Source organism: Ochotona princeps, chromosome 12 (genome assembly GCF_030435755.1).
Source record: "Ochotona princeps isolate mOchPri1 chromosome 12, mOchPri1.hap1, whole genome shotgun sequence".
In the NCBI taxonomy this organism is placed as follows: domain Eukaryota; kingdom Metazoa; phylum Chordata; class Mammalia; order Lagomorpha; family Ochotonidae; genus Ochotona; species Ochotona princeps.
The window spans coordinates 24,817,297-24,833,197 of NC_080843.1; the positions used below are offsets into that span (position 1 = coordinate 24,817,297).

A 15,901-nucleotide genomic window follows, 5' to 3' on the forward strand; every position below is an offset into this window, starting at 1 on the left:
TACATAAATCAAACTCTTAAGCTGTTTACTGGTTTTCATCCTGAATGCCTGAGAGTGTCCTACAAATCAATGGTGCTTTCTGTTATGTGCCAGGTAACCAATGCTGAAGGTACGTGGGTGCAGCTGGATCAGAGCAGCATGGTAGAGTTCTGTGAGAGCGATGAAGGAGAGGCTTGGTCCCTAGCTAGAGACAGAGGCGGGAACCAGTACCTCCGGCATGAAGATGGCAAGTGGCTTCATTTGTGATTTATTCCCATAACCTTTCAAACTGAGGCATTTAACATGTATTTTCTTACTTTTGTCCAAAGAGTTTAGCTCTATCCATTTTTTCAAGTTTAACCAAAACTAAAGGTTAAGGAACTCTTAGTAACCAATAGAATTGGTGTTAATTGAATACATATAAAAGAAGAAAATATAGAGAACATTTGAAATATGTGGATCCATCTTTATAAAATTTGCTTTTGATTTCAATGATATAGACTCGTGTAGCTCATTCTTCTGTACCAGTGGAGTACTGTAAGTTCTGACCTTTCTGCTACCAAATAGACTTTTAGTTTTCAGACTTCTAGGCACAGTACTTCTCCCAGGGAACTTCTTTTGACTGAGTTCTATTTCATGGAAGGTGCAGTACGTAAACGTGTGTCGTCTTTGGAGTTTTCTGTTTTGCTGTTAAAATTTCAGCCTTAAATATTTTCTACCTCTTCAACATTGATCTCTTAAGATATGCCTTTTTTTTTGTTTAATTCTGCTCCTTACTCTCCTGATGACACAAACTTATTCCTCAATGTTCATTACATGTCATCACTTAGGTGAAATTTCAGTAGATAGTGACAGAGCCCAAGGATTCCATTTTCTATAAGAACCATACAACCACTAGAACAAAACATTTTATGTCATTTTAAGTTAATATTTCTTATCTAAATACTTAGCTTGTCCGTCCTTTGTGAATAGGTAGACACACAGGTACAGGATATTTATCTTTGTATTCCTAGTTCAAAAAAAAAAAAAAGGATTTGACATATGCTGTTGTTTACAGAGTTTTACAAATACAGGTTGAATTATAAAAGTAATAGTTGGGGCCACTGTTGAACCTAATTAAAATTTGGCTACTGCTTCAGAGGACCTAGGTTTGATAACCAGCTCCAGTTCCTGACTCCAGCTTCCAGAATAATACAAACATTGGGAGACAGTGGTCATGACTCAGGTCACTGTGTTCCTTCCACTTGTGAGAGAACCAGGTTGAATCCCCTGCTGCCAGCTTCTTCCAGGCCCAATTCCAGCTGTTATGGGCAGTGCCGGAGTGAACCTCTGTTTCTTCACCTGACAAATTAGTGAATAAGTGGTGTTTAAAAAAAAAAAATCAAAATAAGTAGATAAGTGATACATACAGTTTTCTAGAAAATGCTCAAATTTATAACAATAAGGTCAGGTAGTGAGCGAATGTGCTGCTTTACCCAAGAGATAACTATTGTGTAAAGCTCACATCCCAGGAGTACTGGCCGGTAATAGATATGGATCCAAATAAGATTTGAAACATGATTGAGAGGCAAAATACATTTTTAAGTATATTATCTTTTTTTCTCCTCCACAGGAGGAAAGAAATACAATCTTTAGTTTATACGTGAATAAACTAAAGCTTGTAGGTTTCAAAAAAACTTCAGGTACTGACCAGCTGGTTACATGGCATATGTTAACACTTGAGCCAGAAAATCACTTATGTTTTAAATGCTGTATTGTTTGTACCACACTGCATACTGAACAGTTTAATAATCTGCTCCCTCCTATTATGTTTGCCAGATTAACTTTGTAGTCAAAAACAGTGATGTAAAATAGTGTCCTAGAATGGTAGAACTACTGGTCGTCATATTTTGAAAAAGGCTATATGTAATAAAGCAGACATTTATAGAATAGCCATTTCATTTATTGTATTTTTGCCACATATTCATCACATAGTCAGTTTTCAACATTTTCTTTTATAAAGGAACATTCAGATGTAAATAAATACCTACAGTGAGATCCACTTTGTAAGAGCAGTTACACACATAAGGATGGCTTAAGTGACTTTCAAAGGATCTTTCAAGCTCTGTAATTTTTTTTAACTGTCAGCACATCATAAGGTGTAAAAGTGAATTCTGGATCTGAACTGCCAAGGTACGAATTCCAGCTCTACAACTTTTTAGTTGCGTGACCTTGGCAAAATTAACCTCATAAATCTGTCCCCAATTATCATTTAGGGCATCACAAGTCATGGCCTTATAAATCCTATATGAAAGCTAAAGGAGCAAATTAACATAAAGTTGGTAGAGCATTCTAAGGAGCAAGTTTTACTATGAGAAATTATGTTCTCATAAACTTAGATGGAAGAATTTCTGTAAGATAGGCTGCTTTTTAAATTAGGTTACTATTTCTGGTGAGATGCATATTCAACCCTAATTTAAAACATGTTTAAGGTTTTCTCCATGATCAGTTAATCATCTTTTACCCATTTGTTACATACATGTGCACTTAAAGTAAATCTTATATTCTCAAATAAAACCTGGGATAATAAGAGGTAGAATGAAAAGGTATTAATGCCTTAGAATCAGTACCATTAGTTGATGTGATATGCAGATAGTCTTCTCATTGGTCTGTAACTGTATGCATTTAAAATGAGAATAAGAGGAGTTTGCTTTGTTATTTTTTTGAAGTGTAAGAAAACTTTTTTTTCCATTTTATTTTCTTTATTTTTGACAATCTTTACATAGTTAGAGCACAAAGGTTCAAGGGCTCCAGGAAAGTGGGTAAGACTATTTCCACATTGTTTTTTTTCCTGTATCTAGGGGTAAAGGGGAAAATAAAGGGAGAAGCCCCACCCAGTCTCCCACCCATCCCAGGTCCCTGATGTGGGGCATGCTCCAAGAGTCTTGCTCAAGTGATTTTATAGTTCAACAGTTATGAATTGCTGCCAGTCTCGCCACTCCAAGCACGATGAAGTCACTGCAGAATCCACTGATTGACATAGTCCACTTTAGAGTCTCCGTTTGCCCTGTTTTTCACTGCCAACATATGGCTGGGGGAGTTGATTGATTTGTTCTGTCATCTGTTTCGGTACCAGGTGTCCTCTGCAGGTTCCAATAGACTGCCATATCCTACTTGTGCACCTGGTTATGCTCTCCACTGCTCCGTCTGAGCCTGTTCGGAGGCTCGGCTCTGGCACTTGCACTCCATGGCAGACCATGGAACCTGCACTTCCCTTCATGGTTCGGGTTCTAAGTCCGACAGTTCATTGGGGAGATCCCAAAAGAAACTTTGAGGTGATCACAGACCAGATTCTTGTGTGTACTTGGCAAGAAAACTTTTTTCTGTAAAACACCTCATTGGCCGTTGATATTTCTGTGAAGGGTAGTAGGCCGTTAATGCCAGGCTAAAAACCAGGTTTAGGGTGCTAGCATTGTGGCATAATGGGTAATAGAACACTGTAACACCAACATTCCTTATGAGCACTAGTTCAAGGGCCACTGCACCACTTCTCAGCTGGTTTCTTGCTGGTGGCCTGGCCAAGCAGTGAAAAATATCATAACCATTTGAGCCCTTGCAACCCACATGGGAGACCCAGATGAGGGGTTTTACTAACCCAGTGCTGGCTGTTGCAGCCATCTAGGAAGCAAAACAATGGATGAAGATCAGTTTTGTATGTTTCTCCCTCTCTAAAATCCGACTTTCAAATAGATCAATTAATCTTTATTTTAAAAAATGAAAAAAGCTCCACTTTAATATTTAGCCATTGTGAGTTTGAAAGAGTAGAATCAGGCTGTCTTTTATGTCCATTTCTGTTCATCAGTATTTTTCAGGAGAAATACTCTATTGCTGAAATGTTTTAACTTAGATTACTATTACCTAAAGGAAGTTCTGGATTTCACATGTTTATTTTATTTTATTTTAATTTATTTATGTTAAGTTCTGCAAGTGTAGACCATATAGTACCACTGGTACAGCAGAATTCCAGTTGATTGATAAGGAACAAACACTACTACATTCCTCTACTCCCATTTTTGGCTTAAAGAAATCTTGATTTAAATATATATATATATATATATACACATATATGTATATTCACTTTTCTTGTTATTTCAATGAAATAATTACCTTTTTCTACCTGTTTGTTTTCATTTCACACTTATTTTTTTTCCAGCTGAGGCTAACATGACCTCTTAGCTTTTTTAAATTTTTGGTTAACGTGTAACTTAGTATATTGAGTGGGACACTGCAATATTTCAACTCAAATATTGCAGCATAAACCAATGTGTGATTGTTGATATTACATCGGCTAGACTCTTGAAGCTGTTGGGTTGTTCATAAGAAATAATTTAGTTTGCCTGTCTTATAAGTTGCATCTTTCCATTTGTGAATGATAAAATACTTGCTACTTCCTTCTTGAAATAAGAATTATGATACATTTAGTGGCCTTAGACTGCCTACATAACCTTGTTTATCATCCCTTCATGTAGGGAGAGTATACAATAAGTGAAAATTAGTTATATGTTGAATTTTGGGGGGTTTTTTGTGTTTGTACGTTAAAATATATTTCAAAAGAAAAGGGATGTAAGTATTGGATGCTTAGTAATTTTGCAACCTTTTTATTTCTAAGCACTCAATACAAAATGTTTGCTTTTTACCTCTTTTAAGAAATCCACTCTTTATAAAATGCCCTTCTGTGCATCACTAACAAATATAAGATTTCCTTTTCTATGAGTTTTAATATAAATTCAGTTATCTTTCTCATTAGTGAAATAAATTGGTTCTATAAGAGTGTTTCTCTTTTCAAACTTTCACTGTGTATTTTGGTAAATGAAAACAAAAACAACGAAGATTTTGGCAAGCTTTTTGGTATTTAGACCTGTTAAATCCAAATGACAGATCAATGTAAAAATGTAACCATTATAAAGTCTTTTAATAATTTCAAAATTTTTGTTGTATGCAAAGAGAGTAGCACTTAAGCTAATGGAATAGCTGTGGCTTTTATTGTAGAACAAGCTCTTCTGGATCAAAATTCTCAGACTCCTCCTCCAAGCCCTTTCTCAGTACAAGCTTTTAATAAAGGGGCAAGTTGCAGTGCCCAAGGATTTGATTATGGACTCGGAAATAATAAAGGTAGGTGTTTGAAAGTGAATTCTTATATCTGTTGTTGCCCTGTTCTCCTTTATTAAATTATAATTTGTTCTAGGAAACCTATATTTACAATGTTTGCAAGCATCCCAAAGTTTTCTGTATTTTTTTCCAATATAAGTTGGGATTTTTTTATTATTTTTCAGGCACTTAATTTACATCCTAAAAATTCTGTTGCTAACTCTAGTAAATTATTTTTTACATGGCCTCTTATTTGGAAGAGTAGTGTTAATGAGCAACAGAGAAATTTGCTAAATGATCCTTTTGAAATCAGAATATTATGTTTAATGTTTTACAATATTACATTGAAACTTATTAAACATGTATTTTTTAGCATCCCTCTTTTTGGCTGCTTTAGAATACCATGAAATTATATATTTCGATTTGGGATGTATAGTAAAACCAGAAAGTTTACGAGCCTAAGCCTTATACATATAGATGCATGTAGTAGTTTGGGCTTTATTCATTGAAGAGCTCAGCATCAAAGATGATCCAAGCAATAGGTATTTTAGGGAAACTTAAACTTGATTTCACCAAAGATAACACCTTATGTACCTTTTTTTTTTTAAGTGATGAGAAGGTGGGAAGAGAGAATGGAGATTTTTAAAGATTTATTCTTATTATTTTATTACAGTCAGATATACAGAGAGGAGGAGAGACAGAGAGGAAGATCTTCCATCCGATGTTTCACTCCCCAAGTGAGCCGCAATGGCCAGTGCACGCCGATCCGGAGCCGGGAAACAGGAACCTCTTCTGGGTCTCCCACAAGGGTGCAGGGTCCCATTGTTCTGGGCTGTTCTCGACTGCTTTCCCAGGCCACAAGCAGGGAGCTGGATGGAAAGTGGAGCTGCTGGGATTAGAACCGGTGCCCATATGGGATCCTGGGTCATTCAAGGCGAGGACTTTAGCTGCTAGGCCACGCCGCCGGGCCCTTAGGTAACTTTTTAACACACTTCTTTGCTGTGTTCCTGATCTCAGCTCCTTCATTATCTCCCGTATCATCAGTGGTTAACAGAGTTAGATGATGATGATAGGTAGGAGAGAAAAAATAGCCTTCTTGGAAATAATTTTGCCTTCCAAATTTATTTTTTATTAATTCAGGAGCTTAGTTTCAAGAAACAAATAGTGTCTGTCCTTCTACTGAACTTGCACAGCAAGTGAAGAAAGACAAATTATTTCAATATATAATATATAGAGTAAACCATCTTTTTGTTGGATATCTACATTGCTTCCCATAAAGTATTTTTAAAAATAAACCTAGATGTGTGGATATGATTTGCTCACTTACATCTGGTAGCTCTGATACGTGTCAGTTTAACCCAGTCCTTCATATGTGATTGAAGCTGTAATGTTTTCTTCGTGTCCTTTACTCTCTGCCATTGCCAGCTCTCAGTGTTTACTTATCACTACTCCTGTAGTATCTGTTTTAAAGCTATGTTTAACTCAAATTGTGTGCTTGCAGGCTTGGAAATCTTATAGTGCTGCTGTCTTTTCAGCATAAATCAATCTTAAAGCTATAATTTTAATTCTTAGAAAAGTAGTAAATTCAGTTTTCAGCAGAAATAAGCATTGCTGACATTTGTTGTTAACTGAAAAAAAATAAAGTATCAGTTTTTAAAAATGTAATGTAGTTTTACTAGGCTTTTACATGTTATTTTGGTGGAACCAGAAAAAGTACTAAGAAACTCAGATTTGGTGAAATGTATCTAATCTTTGTTTATATTTTATTTTTGATGGAAGTTTCCAGTTTTAAAACTCTGGCCTGATCTAGAGAAAGGAATCATTTTAGTGCATAAGATGGTTTTTCCTGTAAAACAGTATTTTACTTAAATCTTCATTATCGAATCTGCTATGTACACTACAGCATTTTTAATAAAATATTAAATATACAAATAGAAAACTGGTAGATACCGCTCTTTTTATATAGATTTTCCATTTTGGTGCTGCAATTGAAATATTCGTTTATAAAATTTTATTTTACTTAGGAAACATGATTGGAGAAATGTTGTTTTCTAGTTTTCTGTATCAGCACATCTGGATAAGATTTTTCCCCTCTTAAGCATAATGTACCTACTTAATTTAAATATTCTTTCAAAAAATTTTTTTCATTTATTTAAAATAAATTTTTGTTAAAAATCCTTTATATTTGGATAGGAGGGAAAAAGGCAGAATCATATTTAAGTTTAGTATGAGTCATCAAATGAGGCTAACATTTCTTTTTTATCTTATAGCATTTATGGATTTTTATGTTACCCATTTCAAGCCAAAGAGTTCATGCTTTTTAGAATTTCTTTGGCAGTACCAACTGAGAAAAAAAAAGAAGTATTAATTTCTACCTATAATGTAAATATGTTGCTAAGTTATTAACGTGTACTTTCATCCTCATTGATTGTACATTTTAAAAGCACTACTAGGATAATCCGTGTATTTTCTGCATGAAAGACACTGCAGATGAGGCAGGGTGACATTCGTCATTGTTACGCGCCATGGAGAAGATGTCTCTTACAGTACTCAGATCTTCATTTACATTTGTACAAGATTGAAGCAACTTGTCATTGATTCTTCATACACCCTTTATCCTGCCATAAACACTAGGCTTTAAAAGGGTTTAGTTTTGTAAGTGATATATTATAAAGATTCATTGGGGTGCTTCCATTTGGAAAAAAAAAACAGGTTGCAGAATGTAGTCCCTAATTTGAGTCCCTTACATTTCTGAATCGGCCCAGGATTATTTAGTGCTTAACTGGATGTCATAAATCACCATTTGCTTTGCCACGTGGGATGTTAATGAATAACAAGTTGTAGTTTTGACTGTTTTGCCTACTGCAGGTGACCAACTGAGTGCCATATTGAATTCCATTCAGTCACGGCCCAATCTCCCAGCTCCTTCCATCTTTGATCAAGCTGCAAAACCTCCCTGTTCCCTAGTGCACAGCCCATTTGTGTTCGGACAGCCCCTTTCCTTCCAGCAACCTCAGCTTCAGAGTAAGTCTGTCAGCCTTGCTTACCGCATGAAGCATTTCTGAAGCTTTGCTCCAGCTTATGTAGCAGATACTAATTAGTCATCAACTCCCCAGACTGGTTTTGCTTGGTTAGGATATTATGGCCTCCTACATTTTTGAAGTATTTAAACTATTCTGAGCTGTGATATTATATGACTTTTATGGTCTCTATTTTAATTGTAGTAGCAAGAAATATGTATTTTAAAGCCTGTTACAAAAAGTATTTGTGGCTTAAAACCTTTACTATGCATGACTGTGGTAACCATCAATTACAGGGATAATTTTCATTGCTTTATGTTAGATTTTTGTGCTTTGAGATGCTTCAAAAGAATAAACCAATTTCAATACACCAGTAAGCAGCAGAGAAACTACTGCTTTGGGCAATCTGTATTTCTTCTAAGTGTATAAAATGTACAGTAACTTAGGTTTCTCAAGTTGTGATTCCTCTTCATTTTGGTACAGTTGCAATTTGGTTACAACTCTGTCTTCTGAAATTGCTCTAGTCCTTCCCCCATAATTATAGCCCACTGTAGTTTGGAAAATAGAACCAAACAAATTAAGCATACTTCAGAGTTTGTTTTTCTTAGTAACCTCTTGTGCCTCTACTTAGACCTCTCCAACCAGAGGCAGTATAATGACAATGTGCTCTTCTCGGCACTCAGTTCCTATATTGACTGGGCGGTGTATACCTGCTTTAAATGTGTGAGGAAGTTTTTGAAAGTCTGTTTGCACACCCATTGTTTGCATTCAAATGTATGACTTACTTGCTTTTAGAAAGTGCATTCATACATACTTGATAAAATTACCAATGTGCAAAAATATTTTGATAGTTATTAGATTTTAGATTATGCCAGCTAATTTTGTTTTTATTAAGAATCAGTAGTGTAAAGTTAGAAAATTGTGGTGTTCATTATTATTACCCATCTTAGTCACAGTTTACACAAAAGATAAACTTGTCTTTGTACCTTATTTGGCAAGTTTATTTAATTGAAATAATTAGTTTTGGAATTTCTAGCTTATTATCATCTCTGGCCATTTTAATTCTCCTAAGAATTTCAAGGGAACAATTTTGTCCTCTATGTGAAATAATTTTACTTCAATGAAAAACATTGTAATGAAGACTTAGTTTTAGTTTTATGTAGCAGGATGTTTTTAACATACAGACACATTCCTATTGCAAGTTTTAAAGGGATAGGCCAGGAACAGGGGAGGAAAAAAGAAATCATAATCAGAAAAATCATACTAGAAAAAGTCAAATTGTTCTTTCTCACATTCAGTTTTGAAAGTAGAATGCACTGGTGGTGTGATAGCAAAAATATAAGATGCAAGACTCTTTGTTCTAACTAGCAAATCATTGCAAGTTTTCACAGGAGCAAAGCACAATTTTTACCATTTTAATCGGTAAGCTGTTTCAAAACACTGTGAAGATCGTAGTAAAATGAGACCTATTTGCGTCCACCAAGGACTGCAGGTTTCACATGACTTTGTTTCATCATAATGTGAAATAGTTCACACTGTGTGTGGTGTTATCAGTGCCACTACTTCTTCTAGCCCCATCTTGGAGGAAATTTGAAATCATGGCTTAGATAACTCAGATGCCAACTTTCTGAATGTCTACTTTCCTATAACCAAAACAGGTTTTTTAAAAAAAAAAAACCCTTTGTTTTTTTTAAATACCTTATTCTCAACAGAATATTAAGTAAATTGGACTTAAATTACGTTGAACAGCTGTTAATCTTTAGCAAAGCTGTAGAAAGAACAGAATCTGAACAGTATCATTTACTGCTTTAAAATGATTTAAAACGGCATTCATATGAGGAAAGGTAAATGTGATGGGAAGCTCATTGCTGACACTCCCTGCCGTCTCACAGCCATGGGTCCCGTCTGCTCTTCCTCTTGCTTTCAAAGATTACTCGTTCATACTGAACTTCCCTGTACTGAAGAGAAAAATAAACAACCATCCGTCTCAGACTTTTGTCTCACACAATGTGTGTTGAAGACTGTGTTTACTTTACTTTGCGTGTACTGATAATTATCCTTGCGCTTAACAAAATATGTGTGGAATACCATGTTTACCACTTTACTTGTACTGATAGTCATCACTCTATGCTAAACACACAACTAAACGCTATACAGGAGCACAGACACACTCATCTGTAATAAGCTTTGTTTTCTCCCTTCTACAGTGAGCACACAGGTCTTAGGAGAAATGATTGCTGTAGTAACAGACGTTGCAAAATAGGAGCACCCAGACTCAAGGCCAATTTTACTGACTAGATAGACCTTGTTTCAAATATTCTACCTTGCTTACATAGATAGTACATATACACACACATAGATACAATATGCAAAATGTACTATCTATGTATAATGTATATTCTGTAAGTTTCTGTGTAGTTCTTGCATTGGAATATTAGTATTGTCCATCTAACTTCTATTTTATTTCATTTTTGAACTTTAACTTTTAATATCTAGCAATAATTTGAAATTTAAAAAGCACGTTTTCTAAATATTACATCTCAGGTTCCCAGTAAGTAGGTAAATTCTACAAAGAGAACTCTCAACATCTCTACATTTTAACTTTAGAGTTTCTATAAGCATTATTATCATGAATTATTTGGAGACTTTTCCCTTGGAAAATAATCATTACTTTTGAAATATAATCTGGCACCTTATGTTAATTTGATAATTTTTAATTAGCAAAAATATTATAAATACATATTTCTCAATTCTGATGCCAATGAAATAGAGCAGTTACAGAAATAAAATTAATATTCTATACATAGAAAGTGTATGCATGCAGGGGTATGAGGACTTTCATTTCTTCAGCGACACATTAGTCATTCAGTTGCATATTATTTAACTTCATGGTGTTAATTTCTTTTTTTTTTTTTCCTGTTGCTTTTGTGGCTTTTCATTTAAGGGGATGTATAGTAACTGTGTAATGGAGACTATCATATCCAGATGTGAGGATACAATGCAGTATGCATCTCTACTTCCAGACAAAGACAGACTCCCAATGAAACTGTTGAATGTATCTTGAGAATAAGATGCTGGACTCTCTGCCATTGTCCATGCCTGCAATGATGGACGTATAACTGTGTATGATGAACTAAAATATAGTAATGTTGAAGGGAAACTCAGTGAAGGGGGAGGAATTGGGTAGGGGACAAGGGAAATTGCAGGGCCTATGGAACTGTATCATAAAATGATGAAGTAAATAATTTTAAAGGATAGAGTTACAAAGAGAGCGCAATGAACAGAATCCTTCCATCTGTTGATTCTTTCCCCCCAAATGACTACAACAACCGAAACTGGGGCTAGATGGAATCCAAGAGCCAGGATCTGCTTGTGTGTGTCAGGGGCTAAGTACTTGGGCCATCTTCCACTGCTTTTCTAGTTGTCTTAGCAGAGAGCTAGATCAGAAGCAGAGCAACCAGGTTTTGAACCTACACTTACTTATGCCATGCCAAGATTGCAAGCAGTGGATTAACCCTGAGAAATTTTTTAAAGTGAGTTTACAGTGAACTCTTGCTTTTATTTAGCTAGAAAATGAAGGGATCCAAAGAACGTGATACTTGGAATCCAAAACATAGAGTGATACTTAAATAACCATACTGCTTTGCCAGCATTAAATGCCAGTGTAAGTCACACCTATTCCACTTCGGATCCAGCTCCCTGTTGGATCATCCTACATTGTTTTTCCAGGTGCACTAAGAACTTGTGTTCCAGTATCCATATGGGAAACTTGAGTGGAATTCCAGGCTCCTGCTTTTGACCTAACCCAGCCCTGGCCATCGCAGCCTCCTGGGGGATGAACTAACAGATTAACTGTGCTTTTTAAGTAAATAAATAACAACTTTTTAAAAAAGAAGAAGAAACAGAATTATGCTCTTTATAAAGCAAAATTAGACTGGGTCAAAATCTTGATTTTTTGAAAAATCATTTTTAACATTACTTTTTACTTACCTATGTAAGCTTTCAAAAAATCAGAATTTTATGGAAATTGATTAAACAGTTCAGATTGTTTTATTTAGGGGGATATATTATAAGGAACATGCTTATGTATTCGCAGTCTAGTCTTTATAAAAAGTTTTTCAACTTTATTTTTCCCTTTTCTATATAGATATCATTTACCTCTCTTGGATTACCTCTTTTTAATTGAAAAATACAAATTTCTAAAACAAGAAATACAAATTTCTTCAAGATTTGACTCCAGTCTTATCAGACTTTGATTAAAAATGAGTAAATTTTCAGGGCAACTGTTATTTCTAATCCCAACTTAGTTTCTTTAATCATGTAATACACACACACACACTTTTTTTTTTTACTTCCATTTGTAAAAATAAGTTTCTTATCCATTCCAAGTCCCACCTCAGGATACACATCTGAAGGCTCTGTAACTTTAATAGCCGTCAAGGCCTAAAGTTTATCCTTGAGCCTGGATGCTTCCAGTTAACACAGAATTCTTCTGAATCCCTGCTTCTTTGTCCTGTTTATCTACACCTCAGTAGTTTTAGCAGCCAAGTCATGAGACTGGCCCTACACAGGCAACTGTAACTCTTGATAAAATAAGGAGTTTGGAGTTTCTACTGTAGAGTTACACCCTTCCATTCCATGTTTTGAAAATGGAAGCTTCATTCTCCTTTGTAATTATTTAATGATTGTTGTGCCAGACTGTGTATTATGAGATTTTAAAAATCATAAGATTCCCTTTTGCAGGATCCAGTTCCTTTGGGGTTAAATAGATTTGTTCAGAAGGAAAGATGGTCACAAATATCTAAATCCTAATTTTTTTAAAAAAACTGAGATTAAGATGGTATTGTGGCATGTATCACTGTCTCTGACCACACCAGCTAGTCTTTTATGAATACACCATATTTTGAATTTTAATCCCTTTTCACAGAAACAGCTCCTCTGTCCTCTGTGCCTGTATCCTGTCAAATTCAGTTATGGATCCTGGGATTTCATTGTACTTCTCTACTCCAGCATTTGGCAGGAAGAGCTCTCCTTCTAACACTGTATTGCCTGCCTGCCTTTTCCTCTGCCTGGTTGTTTATGTTCTTTCTGCATCATCTTTCTTTTCCCAGGAATGTCTGAGGGACTTGACCTCTTCTAGGCCTTGCTCCCTAAGTGGGCTGACCCAGTTATACAAGGTTACATGATGTCTATATGCTTATGACTCTCATGTCCATAAATACGCGATATAATGTAGATCTGTTCATTCTCTCTCCTCTCATTCCAGCATAAGTTCTTGTATGCAGGGAGTTTGATTCTGCTTATCGCTAGGTCTTCAATACACGGAATGATGTGTGACATATAATGGACTTAGATATACTTAATGTCTTACAATGAAAAACGTTAATAGATGTGAGTCATCCACCTTGCCAAAACCATAAGTCAGTCAAAAACAGTAATTCTAGTATTTTTAGAAGAGTGTATGTCTCATCGGTTTTTTTTTTTTTTGGTAGTGTTCGGATAGTTATCTCCTGTTACTTAGATGCATTTGAACTCATATGATGAACTTTATTTTAAATGTCATGAATTAAAATTTTAAATAGTGAGTTCTTTTCAAATTTAGATAAGAGGTTTTTTTTTAGCTTACTGAAAGATCTTATTCATGCTTTGAAAACTATTGTTAGATACTTTGTTTTCTGCATGGATGAATCATTAGTGTGTCTAACATTCTCTGATGACTTATAAATTGTCTTCGTCTTATGTTACAACTCTTATGAACATAGGATCTGCAGAGCAAACACTGAATATTGGGGTTGGCACTTTAGAAAGTAACTCAACATAAATGTTCATGTGGGTCCTGAGATACATACTAGAAAATCAAAGCAGTGGGTCCATTCAGAGAACAAATGACAGTAGGTTAACCTGCATAGGCCACTGTTTAAAAATTACTTACTGATAACCTTTATTTTATCAGTAATTGAGTACCAAATTAAAGAAAATTGAAGATTAGTTTAAAAGAAATGTTCACGTTAAATTTATCAACAAGAAAGTCTTGCAAGCTAGAAAGGTGTCACCTTAGGACACATCAAAAGCAGATTATTAATCAATGTGATATATCTCTAGTTTTAATTTTAGAGAAATATAAACTTGAAAAATAGCAAAATATAAGTTTTTTAGTAAGTGTGTAGTTACATACCATTTGAAATGTTTTGTTTTTGCTTGTGTTTTCTGCTAAATTTTTTTTCCATTGAATCTGTGCTGCTTCTTTGCCAATGTTTTCCACTATAGAATCTCCATCTCGCAACCTTGCTTCTCGTGAGCGCATTTACAAAAATTATGGTGTAACTGGGCCTGCCTCTGCTCTCTCATCTCTGTCTCACAAACTGAAGGGTGGGTATGCGTGCATCCATGGATGGGCCATTCTTGGGGAACATGACAAGTGTCAGCAAAGAAGTTTTAATTCACCTCGTTTTCATCTCATTTCATTTTTTAAAGTTAAAAATTATCTTCTTATTTAAAATTTCATGTATTTGGGGGTAACATGCCAATTTTTCAGTAGATCCTAGTTACATGCATGTTTTTTTATATTTGTAGGTTAAATAGTAGGCTTATTTATGTTTTAAACTCCATGAGCCCTTAGAAACTAAAACAGAAATAAAGAAAAAATAAGCCAGATTTTCAGAGTTCTAAAACTCATTTTTGTCAGAGTAAAATATTTATGTAAAACACAAAGCGCATTATCTATCAAGATACATGTGACAGTTTATTGTTGAGCTCATTTTACTGTTATGTAATGTAAAATTCACTTTGCCTTTTAGCTTTTTATGAGAAATATTTTAATAAAATGTCTACCGTCTGTTACTGGGGAACATAAAAATTTAAACCCGCATGCCCTGCTCAGAATGATTGTTTTTTTTTTTTCTTTTTTTTTTTGAATGATTATTTCTTATAGAAAAAAAGCACTAGTCGTTTAATGAATGTATGCTTAACATTTAATTAGCTTGAACATAGTGAATTTCCGTTTATTCAGGATTCTTTTGAAGTTAGAGACTGGTTTGCCTACTATCACCTAAGCTTGCCTATTATAAACAGAAGTTAAAATGTGAGTGTAAAGGTATTATGTATGGCTGAGGTTTACTACAGGCCGTAGAATGTTTGAAACTCAATTCAAAAATCATCATAAATTAGTTCACTTAAGGATATAACAATCTCAAAATTCTTTGTACGAAATATGACACATATTGTGGGAAAGTAAAATTTTCAGAAAGAGGAAAAAGCACCTCTGCTGTTATTTGTGCAACTGAACTCTAGCAGATGTTCCCCTTTCAGTTCTGAAGCTGGTGACCACTACTAGAGGTGTAGCGAGGGGTATGCTTTCTTTATGCCTCAGATGTTTGTGCTTACATTTGACAAACGTCATTCCAGATATGACACACTCCATTTTTCAGCCAGCTGCAGGGGACATTTCCACTGTGAGGAAATACCTATACCCTCAGAAGAGTACCTGTAGCATCAGCATGGAATTTTGCCTGTATCAGGTGTTCAGATCAGCCTTAAGGCACGTGAGTGGTAGAAAGTCTTTGTCAAGAACCCATTTAATTGATAAGAAAAGGTTTGTTTTAGTTCACAAAATTTTTTAAAGACGTGTGCCAAATTTGAGATATTTCTTACTTATTTGTCTAGATGCATTAGTTTCTATATTTCTGTTTGTAAACTAAGTGTGATGATAAAGGAGATGTTTCCAATTCTCAAACTAATAACAGACATACTCATATTAGTGGCCATGGCTAAGCTGA

At 35.0% G+C, this 15,901-nt stretch overlaps 1 protein-coding gene across 17 annotated transcripts in view; it reads left to right on the plus strand.

Annotated features, from left to right (window-relative positions):
- MYCBP2 (MYC binding protein 2) overlaps window positions 1–15,901 on the plus strand; it is a 217,510-nt gene that overhangs the window by 152,366 nt on the left and 49,243 nt on the right. For 8 of the 17 annotated variants that reach the window (XM_058670605.1, XM_058670592.1, XM_058670593.1 and 5 more), the window contains 4 exons: window positions 94–226; window positions 5,008–5,130; window positions 7,951–8,130; window positions 14,394–14,495. In XM_058670605.1, the coding sequence (XP_058526588.1) occupies window positions 94–226; window positions 5,008–5,130; window positions 7,951–8,130; window positions 14,394–14,495 (538 nt within the window). The remainder of the gene's footprint in view (window positions 1–93; window positions 227–5,007; window positions 5,131–7,950; window positions 8,131–14,393; window positions 14,496–15,901) is intronic. The other 9 variants (XM_058670598.1, XM_058670608.1, XM_058670601.1 and 6 more) reach the window with 5 other exon arrangements.